Source organism: Homalodisca vitripennis, chromosome 5 (genome assembly GCF_021130785.1).
Source record: "Homalodisca vitripennis isolate AUS2020 chromosome 5, UT_GWSS_2.1, whole genome shotgun sequence".
Classification (NCBI taxonomy): Eukaryota; Metazoa; Arthropoda; class Insecta; order Hemiptera; family Cicadellidae; genus Homalodisca; species Homalodisca vitripennis.
The window spans coordinates 87,249,265-87,265,557 of NC_060211.1; the positions used below are offsets into that span (position 1 = coordinate 87,249,265).

Sequence of the window (16,293 nt, forward strand, 5' to 3'; positions counted from 1 at the left end):
GACGATGTCCAGATGTTACATACCCAGCATTGCCGCAGACCCAGCCACCCAGGTTTTCCGCCCCCCCCCCTCCGTCCTTCGTCCACCCAAAATATCGCGTAAACGCCATCGCCGGGAAACTTTAATTTGTACGTATGAAGAAGTTTTTAAATTAGTATATTGGTTGGTAAATTGTTCATTACAATTCTATCACTGGTTTCGTAATACGGTGTCGAATGTAGAGTATGAGGTACAGAATTGAAGTGATAAATCGAATAAAACTTTCAATAACATATATTTTGATATAATATAAATTTTGATTCCGAAGCTATAAATAAAGTGGTTAGGTTTGACACAGTGTGAAATGTCGTTTTAGCAAGATGATGGAGGTAGGGGGAGACTGTTATGCGTCAGTGGAACTTAATCGTTTATATCTTCCCCTGGGTGATCTGAATATTAAAGAAATTCACGCTTCAGCGTTGTCCATAAATAGAATTGTGGAAACAGACGATTTCTTTAGAAATATTAGAAAAAATACAATCTCCTAGTATACTAGTAAAATAATACATTTCTTAACATTATTACTGTAGTGCTTTAGAGTTTCAATTTAATTCAGACTTATAATGAAGATCGTTTTAAATAATTCGTAAAAATTATAATTGTTGCTTAATATTTATTAACGACCTAAAGTAAATATCCTCATCCTTAATCACGAAGCATTTCGTAAACATATGTTTATTAAAAAATGTTTGGAATAGTTCTGTAATCTTTGAGTGGGATAAAGCACAAAAATAACACTTTAAATATGAACTATATCATCGGAAACTCCAGTTTTTCTCATCGGGACGTACCATAAGAAGCCGGTGGAAAATGTTGAATAAAATAAAATGCAAGGTACATTTATGTTATTTTATATACATAATGTTAAGAGACAATGAGTTCAATAATGTGAAACATGTTTCGAAAAAAAATACTGTCATTAACATTTTTTGATATTTGATACTAAATGTTTCAATGAAGATCTTCGGAATGGACTATACAATTAATTTTTGATAAAGCTAACTATGATGTGTGATAGACGAGTTTCCTAAAAATAAGTTCACACAGCATTTAATGAATGGGAACTCTGGGGGATAAAAGACTAATTTTTAAGGAAACTCCGCTTAGGTTTATTATTCTTTAGTTTTCTTTTCAATTATTAACGGGTCGTTTTAAGTGGTCTTGCCAAATAATCTAATTTATAAAATTATACGGTCTATTTGGAATCCAACAGTAAAATTCAAGAAATGGCAGAACATTTTAAAGTTGTCTAAATTTTACATTTATTTATCATTGCAATTGTTAAAAGTTTCCCACGTATTCTTCGAGGGACGTCTTCCTTTCTAGATGAAAAAGTGTCACAGGTAGTACTAAACGTAGATTGTTGTTATGTATTATTTTTATCCTTAGAGTTTCGCGTTTGTAACTAAACCATTCATAACTTATAAAGCCATTTTGTGTAACACTCTATGAGAAGTACAAAAATTACTTTTACGAACAATTCAGAATCGTAACATAGGAAATTGCTCAAGTGTTTTGAATCTTTGACAAATACATATTTGTTAAGACAAGTGCAATATAATATTTCTTTAAAGCGTGGCAATAGTATCTTTTAAAATCGTCCATTGTATCCAATTTGTCATGCAAATACACAATTTTAGCATTATTCATAACATAAAATGGAGTTACTAATGACACGGTTTTTGATAACAGAATGTTACAAATGGTAACATGACAAAAGCTCAACAAAGTTTAACAAAAGGTTGATAAGTCACTGAGTCAACACTGTATTGATTATTCATGTTACAGTCATAAAATCTGTGACAGAGAGCAGAGGTCTCCGTGACTGCTGCTCGGTGAGAGCCAAGATACGGGCATCGACAACGATGGTGATGACGGACCCCCCCCCCTCCGTGGATCTGACCACTTGAGTCTAGTAAATTAACCAATTACCGAGAGAACTGTACAGTTTCATAGCGCACATTTCGTCCGTGCGACTTGAGTAGTCAGTCTTCCTTGCTATTTCGTAACACGGAGGAAATATCTACAACAGTAAGCTAAAAGCGGTAGAAATATATTAAAAGATAAAATATATAAAAAATGAGAAAGCATAGTGGCTTATTTTATGTAAGTAAGACCAAACTACCCAGTACCAAGGTAACCTATGAAATTGGAATTTTCAATTATTACCGATTTACTTATCATTCTTGATTAATTACGGATCACAGACTTTTAACTATGAATCATAAAATTGATAAATGCACTATTTAAATTGGCTTCAATAATATTTATATTTGCCTTATACTATCACAACAGCCACCGCGCTCACTGCATGTGGCATATGCTGTACACAGCAAAAGCCCGTTCAAATTTAGACATAACTTAATTTGACCAATTATTCCTGTATAGTATTCTTATAATTCTTAAGTCTCATTGTTAAAGGTTTAACAATGCCGAATCGATAGACTACAATATCTTTATTTATAACGCTGGTATAGTTGAATCGAAATGTCAATACATTTAATTGCTGTAAAAGTACTAGCACCTTGTCTGTCCCAACTACAGGTCTACAGAGAAGAAAATACCTCAATTTAACCTTTCGACAGGAACCAAATTAGCAGCCCTGCAACTTAGGTTTTAGATTTACGTGGCAGGAGTTGTAAGTTACTATCATCTAATATTTTCGGCTTATACCAACTTGAAAAATTGCTAATAAAAATAAAATATTGAGATATTTCTGCCTCGTCGTCACTTCGCATTTTGGCCATTCAGTACCATTTTTTTGTCAACAGTTAAACTAAAAATGGTAGAGCCAACAATTCACGCAGCAAAGAAACGGTAAAAAAAGGGGTGGGGTTGTATTGAGATTGACCGATGCTCAACTAATCATCATAATATGGGAATCATCGATCAGTATAACCAAACACGATACATCTCACTTCATCCCTCACTTACCTTCACAAACTAATTTGTACTACTGGCTCTGCCAGCTTTAGTTCAACACCAATTAAAATGGTTCTGCACAGCGAGAAATCACAACGTTATAACTGACACTGTTTTAACCGAAAAACTTTAGATGATTGTTAATATTTCCATGTTGCATCGCTTCAAATTCAACTACCAAGTAACATAATAAATATATAAAAATTCATTTGTGTTCTACGAGCACATCTGTTTAGTATGACAATTCTCGCCATTGATCATGGCTACATTGTACAAGTAAATTATACTAATTTATAGTTTTAACTCCATTCATTCGTTTATTAATTGAACAATAGTTTCACAAGTAAGTCTTGGCCACTCCAAGTTTGACGCAACTTTTCGGTGAGGTAGATTTATAACATTTTGAGTAAAAATACACAAGTTAGCTCTCATATGCAATGTATTATAAATATTAATTGTTTCATTATATATATAATTTATAAATATATATGTATATATTTATAAATTATTGCGGGTGGTTTAGGACCTGTTATGTATAAGAAACAAGACACAAGACACTTCTCAAATCACACGAGTACGATAATAATGTTTAATCTACATGACAGTACATACTTTTTACAAACCTTAATTTATAAGTGCCACCTTAAGTTCTTTTATGACGGGTTTCTGTAAATACCCAGCTTCACCTTAGGAAAGTTGAGCTGGTCGCGTGTCACGAAGAGCGAACTCTCTCCTGAGTTCCAGGCTATCAGACACGTAATGCGACTCTCCCAGGACCAACATATGGCAGCACTTCTGATCCGTACACATGATTTCTACTCACACAGAATTAGCAGAATCTATGTGTGCAGTTCCAAGGCTTTTCTTCTTAAATTATAATTAAAATGGGCGACTGAATTTTTAGCTTGAGTTTACGATTTATTAGTTATACCCTCCATCGATGTAAGTGCCATACGCGAGGAAGCAATAATAAAACATGTACAGAATTATAGCTTGCACGTTTTAGTTTTTCAGTGTCTGGCAATCATAGTTTTATTTATGTACAAGTCTCTATGTATTTCCAAAGCCTTCTGGCAGGCATGTGCCATGATCTGTTAACCATAGATGCGTGGTTATGTTTGTACCCAAATAGTTTAACAATCTCACTTACGTTTATTACTTTATTATCAAACATAACGTCCACATTTTATTATGAATGATGTTATCTAGCTAGAATACTATGTACTACTTAGGGTTGGCCCTCCGTACACGTTTTCTCAGTAACGTTGTTTTTGCACAGTACCGACTCTTCCTCTTATTCTGTCTGATAAGATCCTCTTCAAACAGCCCTGTATGGAAAAATGCGAAAAAGGATTGGATTTGAAGAGAAACGATTGTTCCCGCCTCTCATCCCACCGTACCAAATAGGGATCTTGTCAGGTCCTATATTATCATGCTGTCATCAACTCTAGCCTACTGCGTTCATGTCCACGTCCCCATGTAATTGCCCCGGCACGCTTAGATTGTCCCGTAGCTTTCTACCTCGTGCCGTTGTTGTGGGACCACTATTCCCAATACCTCACCGGTCACCGGTCGCCCGCCGCGTCGCGCCGGTGCGTCGTAACCACGCAGAATTACCGGTGACACACCTGTTTACTGCTTTAACTGTCGATAATTACCGGTTCTGACGCTCAACTGAACCTCGATTTGCGTTCGAATCGATGTTTAACGCCGTCCTAGAAATTTCTTGGATCTTGTCCAGACTCTCTCGCTAAGTAATACACATCAGGTCGATCTTAATGTGTGACACATATAAGTTTGTGATCTTCTTTAGGAGCTAAATACCCTTGGGGTTTAGAGAATCTGTGCCTTCAGGTAAAGTATTCACAACACTGTTGTAGCTACTCAAATGTAGGCGTGGAAAGAGAGGCTTGTGACAATGAATTGTGAGAATTTTGCACACTGTGAGCACCAACCTTCGACCTCTATGTAACTACTGGTGTTTGTTACTGTTATTACATGTCAATAATTGGCTGAGCGTACGCGATACCTATCACTCGAGGGGCTAGAAATTTCATTACCGTCTGTGTATTTGTCTGTAGGTCTGTCCATACGATATCTCGAAAACGAACTGACCTATAGACGAAATTTTGCACGAAGCTTCATTTATATATAAGGAACAATGAGTTCGATTATGGTGTATGTCACTCCATGGGATTTGGCTGGGTGATAGCCAATATTTTTGCACTTTACTAATGTACTTATTAGTGTGATTGGTACTGTTCATTTATATGTTCAATGTTGAAACTGGTCGTCTTTAAAATGTAAGCACTTGATCTTTTTGGCAACTCTGTGGAACTGGGTTGCAGGAGTTGATATTCTTGATGTTATTTAATATGTCTTATAAATATTAAAATCGCCAATAATATTGTCGTGTTTTTAATTTTTCCAACACAGCATTATACTTTGTCCGATGAACATTGGCCTATGAAGAATTAGGGAACCTTCCCAACCCAAGCTGTCGCACTGTACATTTGCATTGAATTAAACCTTTCTACCATAGTTTACGATATTTGTTGCTAAAATAATTAAACGTTTCCTCGTGATATCGACGGTCTGTAAGATGAAGAAATTAAAGCAGTTGGGTTAAAAAATAACACATTTATTTTGTAACCTTGCATTTTTGTTTTTGTCTAAAATGTAAAAGTGTTTGAATATTGAAGGTAGTACGTTTAACAATATTGATCATTCAAAAGCTCAATTTTTAATAGGTGCAGATTTTTCTTTTTTTTAAGGAAAGATCTCATTCCTGATCATATCTGATCTCTAACCTAAGAATAAAATAACTCTAACCAGCCAGTTTCATCCCGCTTTGTCAGTTCCTGGTAAGAGATCGTGTCTCGGTTACCGACGGTACTTATTTTGGCTAAAATTCCATTCCGGATTTGCTTTCACTACAGTTGGGACGCGTGCCAGGTCATATGTTTCTGGCGGATTGTGTTTGATGCCCACTCTCCCACCTGATAGCCTATTGGGAGATATATATTCCCAACTCTGGGAATCGCCATCGTCGGTAGTACAAGTTACGCGTTGTACACGAAAATTAAGAACAGCCAATGAATACTCCACTGTTCTGTAGCAGGTCTATAATGTGAAAGTTACATTGTACACCTACATGCAAAACACATCTGATGTACATCTACATCTGTTGTCCCAACAATTGCAGAATCCATCTATTGTTAATGACTGAAGACTGATGGCGTGTTCCTTCATTTTTTATGACGCCAATGTGTTTTGGGAACGTGTTTTCTGTCACCTGATTTTTGCAGTGGTGTCCTATAAAGGTCCAAGCAACCTTGGGTGGTAAAGAGAGGGAATTTAGCACTAAAATAAGGATTTTCATAGCCAAGACCGCAATCCCTGTGTTCGGGTTATTTGCACATTTATTTGGTTACTGAGTTATTAAGATAATTAATTAATTCCACTTGTAAAAGGCCACTTAATCCTGGCTAGTAACAATGACCTGTCACAAATTATTTTCATTAACTTATCATACTCGCCTTACAGTGTATATAGTATGTGTCTTTTAAATTGATAATAGATAATCAATTAGGTTACACTACAACATTCGTGACTGAATGACACAGAAGATCATGGCATACAAGGACACAGTTTAAATACGTTGAATCCTTACAGCCGTGTAGTAATATCTCTGTGTTGTCCTCAGGGGCTGACGATGGCAGAGAGTTTCCTACCTCAGGTGATCCCCGCCCATTGGCCGGTCACGTCGATCCCGCTGTGGACCGGTCTGCTGGAAGGTGTCCTGCTGCCCGTTATCTTAGCCATGACTGACAAGGCTTTTGTTCGCCGAGTCGCCACCATCTACTCGCGACGAAGGCCCTCCGACATGACAAAACCTCCTCAAGGTGACATTACACCTCCTTTCATCACTACTCTTTTATCAAGTACTCTAGTTTAGTAAACCAGGTGTGCCAAAAGTCTTCCGTCCCCCCCATTTTTTTTAATAGAAATATATATGAGGAGATCGTTATAAGTCTGAAAATCATGGATATATGGGAACTACAAACCCCAACCCTAAAACGGGGATGGGTAGTTAACAATTTTCAAATGCAAGCCACTATAAAGTGACATCTCATTTTAAAGGCCCTTGCATTTTAGTGTATTTTTAAAATAAAAACTTTGGCATACCGCCAATTTATTCTGGATTGAGATAGAGACCTCTGGTTTGTGGCATTGTTCTTATTTTACAAGGGCCTTTTAACCTATATGTAACTGGAAGGGAGTTTATATTTAAACTGTATTTTAACGTACTCTCCAATTTTCCATTTAGGCGAGTTGTAGTTCTTATATATCCCTAAAACCATGATTTTTAGTCTTATAATGATCCTACCATGGATATTGGTTTTGGTTGATACATTTCTGTTCACAAGTTAATCAGAGGAAGGGAGAGAGACTTTGGGACGTCTGGCATGTAGTTCTATGTACTCCTGACAATTCTGCTCACTGTATATTGTTTTGCCAAGGGTATATCACTGACTAACTATGCCCACTTTATATAATACACACAGCTTTATCTGTTTATGTTCAGCTCACTTTATGCAGTTTTGGTACTTGGGCTTATGTGACCAACGTTTCATATTATTATACGTATATTTTAGTTAGGTCCTAATTTATAATGGTTTGGTTTTAATTAATGTACTATAATAACATAAACTGTTGGTGTCTGAGTGGTCGGTCGAAAGGAAGTCATATAATTAGGCTTTTATTTGATGATGAATAGTTTATTAAACAGTCGGACATTTCTCGTAATTGTCCAGTGAAGCAGACAGACAGACAGGCAGTGGACTTGTGTTGCATGGACTTGAGGCAAACAGGGCTGCTTCAGCTGATTCGACTGCCTGAATATCAGTCAAACCAACTTGCACCTTTCCGTTACCTTCTGGTTGTACCCTACCTCCTCTCTGTGTGTCAATCCGTTTTTCTTAATCCAAGTACAAATTTGTCCAGCTGCTAAATTTGAACTGTTGAGGGCACATGCAAGCTAGAGTCTCCCTACATTACTTACCCTCTCTACACTACTTCTCCAATTGGATTTTTATCATCCCTAAGTTGCTTCCTTACTTTCCTATTTTCTGACTGCCTATTATCAGAATTTAAATTTGTACTCAAATGTTATTGATTTGTAAGCCATGCAACAGTAAGAAATTTAATTCAGAATTTAAATCATTTATATCTGATCACTAATTGTGTTCCTCTTGTTTTCAGGTTTGGGGTGATGTTACAAAAGTTATTAAATATTAGAAAGGGTAATTTTGAAAAGGACTCTTTTTAGTTATTTTTTGAAAGTGTTAAAGTTTTATTTTAGTTTTATAGCTTTATTGTGTAAAGAATTAATAGTAACCACTTTTATAATGATTTGTATAACTCTTTGGAGTGGTTAACAATGTTGATTTTAGTTTTCATTGCTAGACAAATAACACCCCTTTAGTATATAAGAGAACCAATTATTTAATTGATTTGAATTTAAATTTGTGCAACCAGTAATTTGGTACAACTATTACTACTTACTACAAGTGTTTTTTAAAAAGTATTTTCAGATAGCATCCATTTTTTAAATGACATTTTAAAAATTTACTGTCAAATTTTATGGAAACTGATACAAATCAAGCTAAGAAATATAAAAACTAGTCCCAAAAGAGTGACAAAACTTTATGTATGTTTTATCAAAGATCAGTAACACAAGTATGATTGGTTTTTGGTTTTATATAAATCTGTCAAAAGGTACTGAAAATATAGATTGTACTTTTTATACAAGTGAACAGTAATTCTATACAAATGTATTAAGGATCGATGTTATATGATGTATTAATATGGATGTACAAAAACAGTAAACAGTAAAAATATTTAAGGATTTTCATAATTATACATCACTGAGTGCTAATGACATTGGTGCCAAATTTCCGTGCTACTTTTATGTATTTTTGCTGTTTAATTAGTGTGTGAAATTTTGTGTTCAAACGGTCTCCAGTTTTACTTGTAAATAATTTTTATTGTATTTAAGCACTGAATAAGATCACAGGAAGACAATTTTATCCATGCAAAATTACAATTCTGTGCATTTCACAGTAGAAATGGTAAATTTAAAAGCAGTCTGATCTGCCTCCCTTCTCGAAATACCAGGATGGGAGTCTTGGGCAAGAGAGACAAGAAGTGTGGCCTGATAGTGGCTGGCCCTGGTAAACACACTTATTTCACTGACAATAAAACAACTTCCTGTTTTGTGTAATTTAGGAGTTAGATTAAATCACACTCAAAAATATTAGTTGTTCGGAATATTTTATAATTCTTGAGTAATTACCAAAATACGTGTTAAAAAGAATAGGACCGCATTTGTTTATAGAAATACCACACAACAGTTATGTAACAGCTGTACAACTACTACTCAATTTTTAAAAATAAAAAATTTATAGTTGTCTATATATATATATATATATATATATATATATATATATATATATATATATATATATATATATATATATATATAAAAATGAGTGTTTGTCTGTATGTCCTTTATAGAATTGTAAACTAGTTGACCGATCATTATGAATTTGTATTTATATGTAATTTTCAAAGTACCTACACATTATAAACTGCAATTACGAAGCAGTTACATGCATTAAATAGCCAAACACTATTTGAAGGCGCTAAGTATAATGTATCTTTGTCTTTGAAATATATTTCTGGTTGAACTTAAAACTTGAGTGTTAGACCACTTTATAATAAAATACATGTACGTGTACAATGGCTATAAACACAGACAGATTTTCTTGATCGTGGCTACAAGACAAACTCTACATCAGCGTTGAAAATATTATTTACTTGAACCAGAAGTGCTCATATATGGGCAAAGTTTACAAAAGTGTGCGAAGGCACAAGACACAGCTAGTTACTTATAAAATCTATAATACAACTAATAAACTATTACCAAATATTAATGACGATATGTAAACAGGAAGATTTTTAATATTAATTAGGCATTAACATTAACAAAAGTAACAATGTTACAGTTTTATAAAATACATATAGCACTATTGTCTCCTTGATTGGAAAATAAGTCTTGCCGCTGTAAATTACCCCAAGTCAGGCGAGGTTTTGATTTCCAAATCAATTTCACAGGCTGACATGAGTTTCTCAGTTTTATTTTGACTGATGGCACAATATTGTTACATAAATCAGTCAATGCAAGACTTTTATTCTGGTGTATTCCTGGCCCGTCAGGTCTGCATGGCAAGTTCCGGCCATTCAACAACTGCCTGTTGGAGACACAGAGACCCATGGAGACTGTACGCTTTCCCATCACTAACGGCTCCCTGTTCACTAGCCTGGACGGCAGGATCCCCATCATCCACAATTATCGCAGGACTAAAGGTATTGCTAGAAGATTAGCTGACTATTTAAAATTCATGAGTGAAAATAAAAGTACCAACATATGACAGTCATTTTCTTCCTTGCACACTAGACATTGTAAGCACTACCAGAGGGTTTTGAAAACTTAGTTTTAAATCTCTGTAATTCCCCCTCACCCAAAAATAATTTTAAAGATTTTTTATATATTTTTGTTTTATACCCATTTTAACATCCTCACTGTGATATCTGTCATGTACTGACTTTAGGACCACCGGACTTGTAGTAAGCAGTTATCACTGCAGTCAATGTGTTAAGCATGTATTGGGTATAACAATAGTAAAGATTTTAAACGTATTATAAAAGTGTGATTTTCTAGACCAAAAATATTTTTATATGACAATTATGACTTATTACTTTTTAAAATCATACATAAAACATATCTTTCAAAATACACAGTATCCTTGAAGATATTCATAAACTTGAATGTCAAATTTTATCAGAACCAGACTATTTTTTGTGGTTTATACAATGTTATTAATTGCATTTAACAGAAGTTAAAAAATGTTTGTGAACAAATATACATTAAGAGATAAATACAATATTTGTCTTTGTGTTAAACTATTTTTAACATTTTCTTATGGGCTATAAATAATAAACAGTTATTCAATATAATTGAGCTATTTTATTCAAAAATGTTGTGTTTTTACCTTAACAAATAGATTGAATACTTAAACAGTATTGGGTCTTGTTGAAGGAGTCCGCACCACTGGGCCGTTGCCGTCCTACTGTCAGACCCAGCGCTACTGTCCAACGGGGTCCGTTCCCCAGGAGGACTGTGGCACTCAGATGCGGGCGAACATCATCGTAGCAGACATCAATTGTGATCGCAAAACAGAATCTCCGCTGAGTGCGTTCTCGGAGCCACACAAGCCCAAGGAATCAGGGCAGTGCTACACACAGCGCATCAGCACCTCAGATCTCCGTCAGGACACTCCACCCTTTCCCCAGAATATCCAGCAGCTGCGGGAAACCCTCTTCCTTGAGAACCAGGACTCGGAGGACGACTATGAGGATTTTGAGGAAACCTGTGAAGAGCCGATATATGCTACCTTGTCTTCCCGCAGTGCCTGCTCGGCTACCACTGCAGCAAATGATGACTTTGAGTTCTACCAACAGGAGAAACCCAGAGAGAGCGGTAAACCGGTGGGATTCAAAAGTGCAAGTTTGCGAAGCACCTCAATACGCAGACGGATCTCCAGAAGCTCCTCCATTGATAGAATACTCACACGACAAGAGGTACGCACCAGTTACTTTCTGTTCTATTACAGTTATTAAAAAAAACAAATAGAAAGATTTTTATTACAGAATATTGTTTTAAATTTTAATAGAAATATGATAACTATAGTTTTAACGATAAAGTTGTCATTGTGAGTGACAGTAGTGTGGTGCAGGTGAAAATGTATTTAAAATTGTATGCTTACATGAAATGAATTGAAGTACTGATCGCGAGAGAAGAGAAGAGACCTGGATTCTGGCCTATCTGAAATTTGCAGGCGCTACTACTAGTATGTTGCCGCGCCTTGTTTCGTAATTCCATTATTGTTTCACTGTTCCATTGCTATGATAAACAATTCGCAGGGTTGGCTGTGGGGCGAAGTGCCTGAAATTACCGCGCGGCAACACACTAGTACACAGCTGTGCGCCGGCACGGGCCAGGTCTCTTCTTTTCTCTCGCCAACAGTATATGGTGTAGTAAAACATTTGGTTTAAGCCTAAAGACATTTGAATGGGACATACAGTTTAAATTTAAATAAACTATCCATCTAAAAAAAATATTTTTTCATAGTTAAATCAGTTAATATCTAGAGTAACCTTTTCATACAACAATGAAAATTTCTTGAAAGTAAAGTCATTATTTGAATAATTAATACTTACTAATAAAACACTTTTTGAATAAATGCCAAATGGTTTTAATTCTTACAGTTATGAACAGCTGATTTTAATGAAAGAGTTGATTACTACTAATAAAGCAAATTTATAAACAAGAATAAATTAGAGTAAGTTAGTTGTCCATTTATTCTTAGTGGTTAAACTTTACAACAAACTTTGTGCAAAAATAATGACACCAACCGTAGAAAAATATAATATTTATTTCAAATAGTATTTCTTTTACCATTTTTGCAAGTTGGTTAAAAATTTAATTACCTAAACATTTTGTTATACAAGTAAAAATTGACATTTTTATTGTTATAGTGAATATTATTATAGCTAAAAAAGTTTAAATACAATTGTTTGGTTTCAAAAACAAACAAAATTATGTATAATGTTCCTTGTGTTTACATTTTCAAAGATATGATAATTTTGAATTTTTTGAAAACGGGTTTAGAATGGGAGAATTCTTTGAGAACATTATCATGTTGCATATCAAAATAAGTTGGTTTAACGTGAAAGCCAAAATAGAAATAATTTTGTTCATGATTAATTGCATTTATTATGTTGTCATATTGTGTCAAGTCGTATTTTTTCAGCAGTCGTTTAATAATGTTAAAGCACAGTTAAGTTGTGTTTCCACCAAAGCACTTGGCTTACAAACATCTTTAAAATTATGTACAAAATTATATATGTTTACATTTGAAAAACTCCTGAATCGAACCCCAGACCTACAGATTTTGGTACACTCTGTGCTTAAAAATTCATGAACATGTTTTAAACTGTTCTTAAGGGTTTATTTTGTGCTTAGTTACTATTCTAGAATACTAAATTCTCTCATAATCGATTTGAGACACCTTATAATGCTGAGGAACAAAATCAGTCCTTAAATGTAACACATGGTACTTCCAGACTGATGAGGAGGAGAGCCAGAGCGACGAGGGACGTCAGCATCGACCTATGTACCGCCAGCAGCCCCCGCCATCCCACCGGCCCCGCCTGGTGCGCCCGCTGAGTCGCCGCTTAGGGTTGCCTCCTACCCCTCCTCCACCACGACGTCTAGCCCCTGTGCTGTCCGTGGACTCACTAGTGGCAGCTCTACATCAGGCCGACGTCTCCTACCTGGACACCGGCGACCTGTGCCACCATGGCGGAAGCGTCCCAGACCTCAAGAAGATCTTCTACACTGGCTTCTTGTAAAGGCAATTTGTACAATTGTAAATAAATAGCCATATATTTGTACATGACAAATGTCTTAGGCTAGCGAGATCTTGAAATACGTAAAATAATACTAGATAGTTGCAAAACCAAAGATGTAGATTGGCAACTACAGTGGAATTGCGACAGATTGAACTCTCTCCTCTTTTTTTCTTCTATCAGAATTTACAGCAAGTTGTTATCCAGCAAAGGTGGTAATAAATATGTAATAAGTAAAACTGACCCAAACTACATATTTCCTAGTACTACTAGATTGTTTATCAAGCATATACAATGACAGAATCAAATTAAACAATTTAGCATTTGTCAGAGTTCCATACAATTTATTCTTTGGTTGAAGTTTGTTTTTGACGATGGAAGAATTGTGAAGAAAACAGGATTTTTCCAGACTTTTGCCATCATTGTAATTTGACTCTGCCTATTGCATATCATGCTTAATGGCATTAAAGAATATCTATGTCTATGTCTGTGTCATTCAGTGGTACAATACAATTATGTTACTGATTGTATTGTATCACTGAACGATGCTAAATGTCCGGATAACCCTGTTTCCTTCATACAATGTATGTTGAAGATTCTTTATAACAATTTATTACTTTTTTCTTTTACCAAAAGGCTATAAATGTTTTTGTTTCTACTACAGTATACTTAATTTAAAATGTTAAGAAATACATAATGAATTGTGATGGTCCATCCATATCCTTGGAATTACACATACCTTTGAGAATGTTTCAGGCACTTTTAGTAAATGCCAATTTTTGTCTGTCTGGTTTAGTTCACCCCTAATTATTTAAAAATATATATTTTTCCAAAAATATAAAAAATAATTTTTACTTTATTTTAAAATATCATCCAGGAACAGAAGTTAAAAATATAAAAGGAACAGGCCATATTGATAGGTAAGAAGGTTAGATAGGTAGATTTTATGAGAAAATGTCGACAGATAAGGAAATTGCTAATAACTACAATACATTTCTATCAGTCTGTATCATAGTCACACAAGGAATAGGTGAAAAAAAATATTACTTGGAACAATATCAGCAGTTCTGGTTAGCAACGTTTTCTCTTGCTTATCCTCTAGATCCTACTCTTCACTCTACTAATTAGCAAAGAAGTACTGAGATAACCACATTGATGTTCAATGGAATAATCATGTGATTGAGAAAATTAGTGATTACACCAAGTTGTTAAAATATGATGGAAGAAGAATTACAAATATTAACCGACTGAAACCTTTCATATCTCGTTATGCAATACCATAGAATGTTCTCAGAAAAATCTTGTGTTCTTCTACAACTAACTAAACACAGTTGTTTCCTTTGTCTTGTCAGCTTCAAAAAACTACAGGAAACACACCGCTTTTGCCAAAAAACTCACTACTATCTCACAAGCTGAATGGCGGCCCTGGAAATATACCAGTTATCCTTTATCAGGCCAAAACCTTCTTCTATATTTCCTTTTGTAACACTACAGCATGTCTCTGGAGAATTTTATGGCCTTTCTACTTTGATTTAAATTAATGCAGTTATTCATACTATTTCCTCATTGTCTTGCCAGTCTCAAAGAGTTAATATAATCACCATGATTTTTCCAATAACTTTCTATCTCACTACCCACAACAGAATTTGAAATATACTAATTACACTATAACTGATCAAGGCTTGTAATTAGGATATTATTAATTTGGTCATTTAATATGTGCTCAATTAAACAGAGGCAATGGCATTACAACACTTGATAATTTCAATATTTGTTTTAATGACTTTAGTACGAAAATTGCATGAAATTTGAGTTGAAACTGTTACTGATTCTCACACTTAATTTGTTACAACCAAGGCTTATTTTTCTTATGTGCTTTTTCCAAGGCTTCAGCCCCAATGCTAATCTGAACACTTGAGTTTTGTGACTTTTTACAGTCACGGCTCACAAACCAGTGATAGATTTGGTGAGATAAATGATAGGTAGCCTTACAAAAGAAAATTATAATACAAAGTAATAGTGTTTTACTTTAATCTGTGATTCCAGTAAAAGCCTTACAACTCTATGTTATGATTTGTTCTATATTCTACTACTTCTATATAATTACATTTTGGCTCTCATTTTGGATATAAAGAGCTACAGAGATATTATCTTAGGACACAAGCGCACATGTACACACAATACTAGTTAGATATTATTTTGGCTCCTAAAAATTCATGTTTATTCATCAAAGGATTAAATTACAAAAATCCAGTTTTTTTAGAGTGAACATTTTATGTAATAAAATACTCAGCTAATTTATGAGATTCATGTATAGAGACTAGTACTCGTACATTTTATTGTTATCTATAATTCTAGATACCTCTTAGGTAGATTTTTCTCATTAATAAATTGTCAACATGTGTATAGCTCATAAATTATATTAGATTTAAGTATAGGATGAGAAAAGTACAAGTTATATATGCGAGTTCTGTTGATTAAACCAATTACATACTGCAATGTAGATATCTAAATTATTCGATTTCACTACAATGTGCATATTTACTTACCTGTACATATTTAATATTTTTAGGTATAGGACATATTTTTATCAAAGCACATTAAAGCTTTTTTTGTCAACAAAAACATAATATGACATAATTAAGCAATACTGTACCGAACCTGAAATGTTGTAGTTTAAGAATTACGGTTAAACCACTCACTATTTTTGTAAACTTGCTCAAGACAAGACAATGCCTAATATGTACTTTATTTTATTATGATTATTGTAAATAAATTTGTATATCTAAACACTTA

At 34.5% G+C, this 16,293-nt stretch overlaps 1 protein-coding gene across 1 annotated transcript in view; it reads left to right on the plus strand.

Moving 5' to 3' along the window:
- LOC124362472 overlaps positions 1-16,293 on the plus strand; it is a 113,614-nt gene extending 97,321 nt beyond the window's left edge. The window contains exons 3-6 of the mRNA XM_046817005.1: positions 6,668-6,866; positions 10,243-10,392; positions 11,126-11,667; positions 13,213-16,293. Of these exons, the coding sequence (XP_046672961.1) occupies positions 6,668-6,866; positions 10,243-10,392; positions 11,126-11,667; positions 13,213-13,500 (1,179 nt within the window). The 3' untranslated portion in view covers positions 13,501-16,293. The remainder of the gene's footprint in view (positions 1-6,667; positions 6,867-10,242; positions 10,393-11,125; positions 11,668-13,212) is intronic.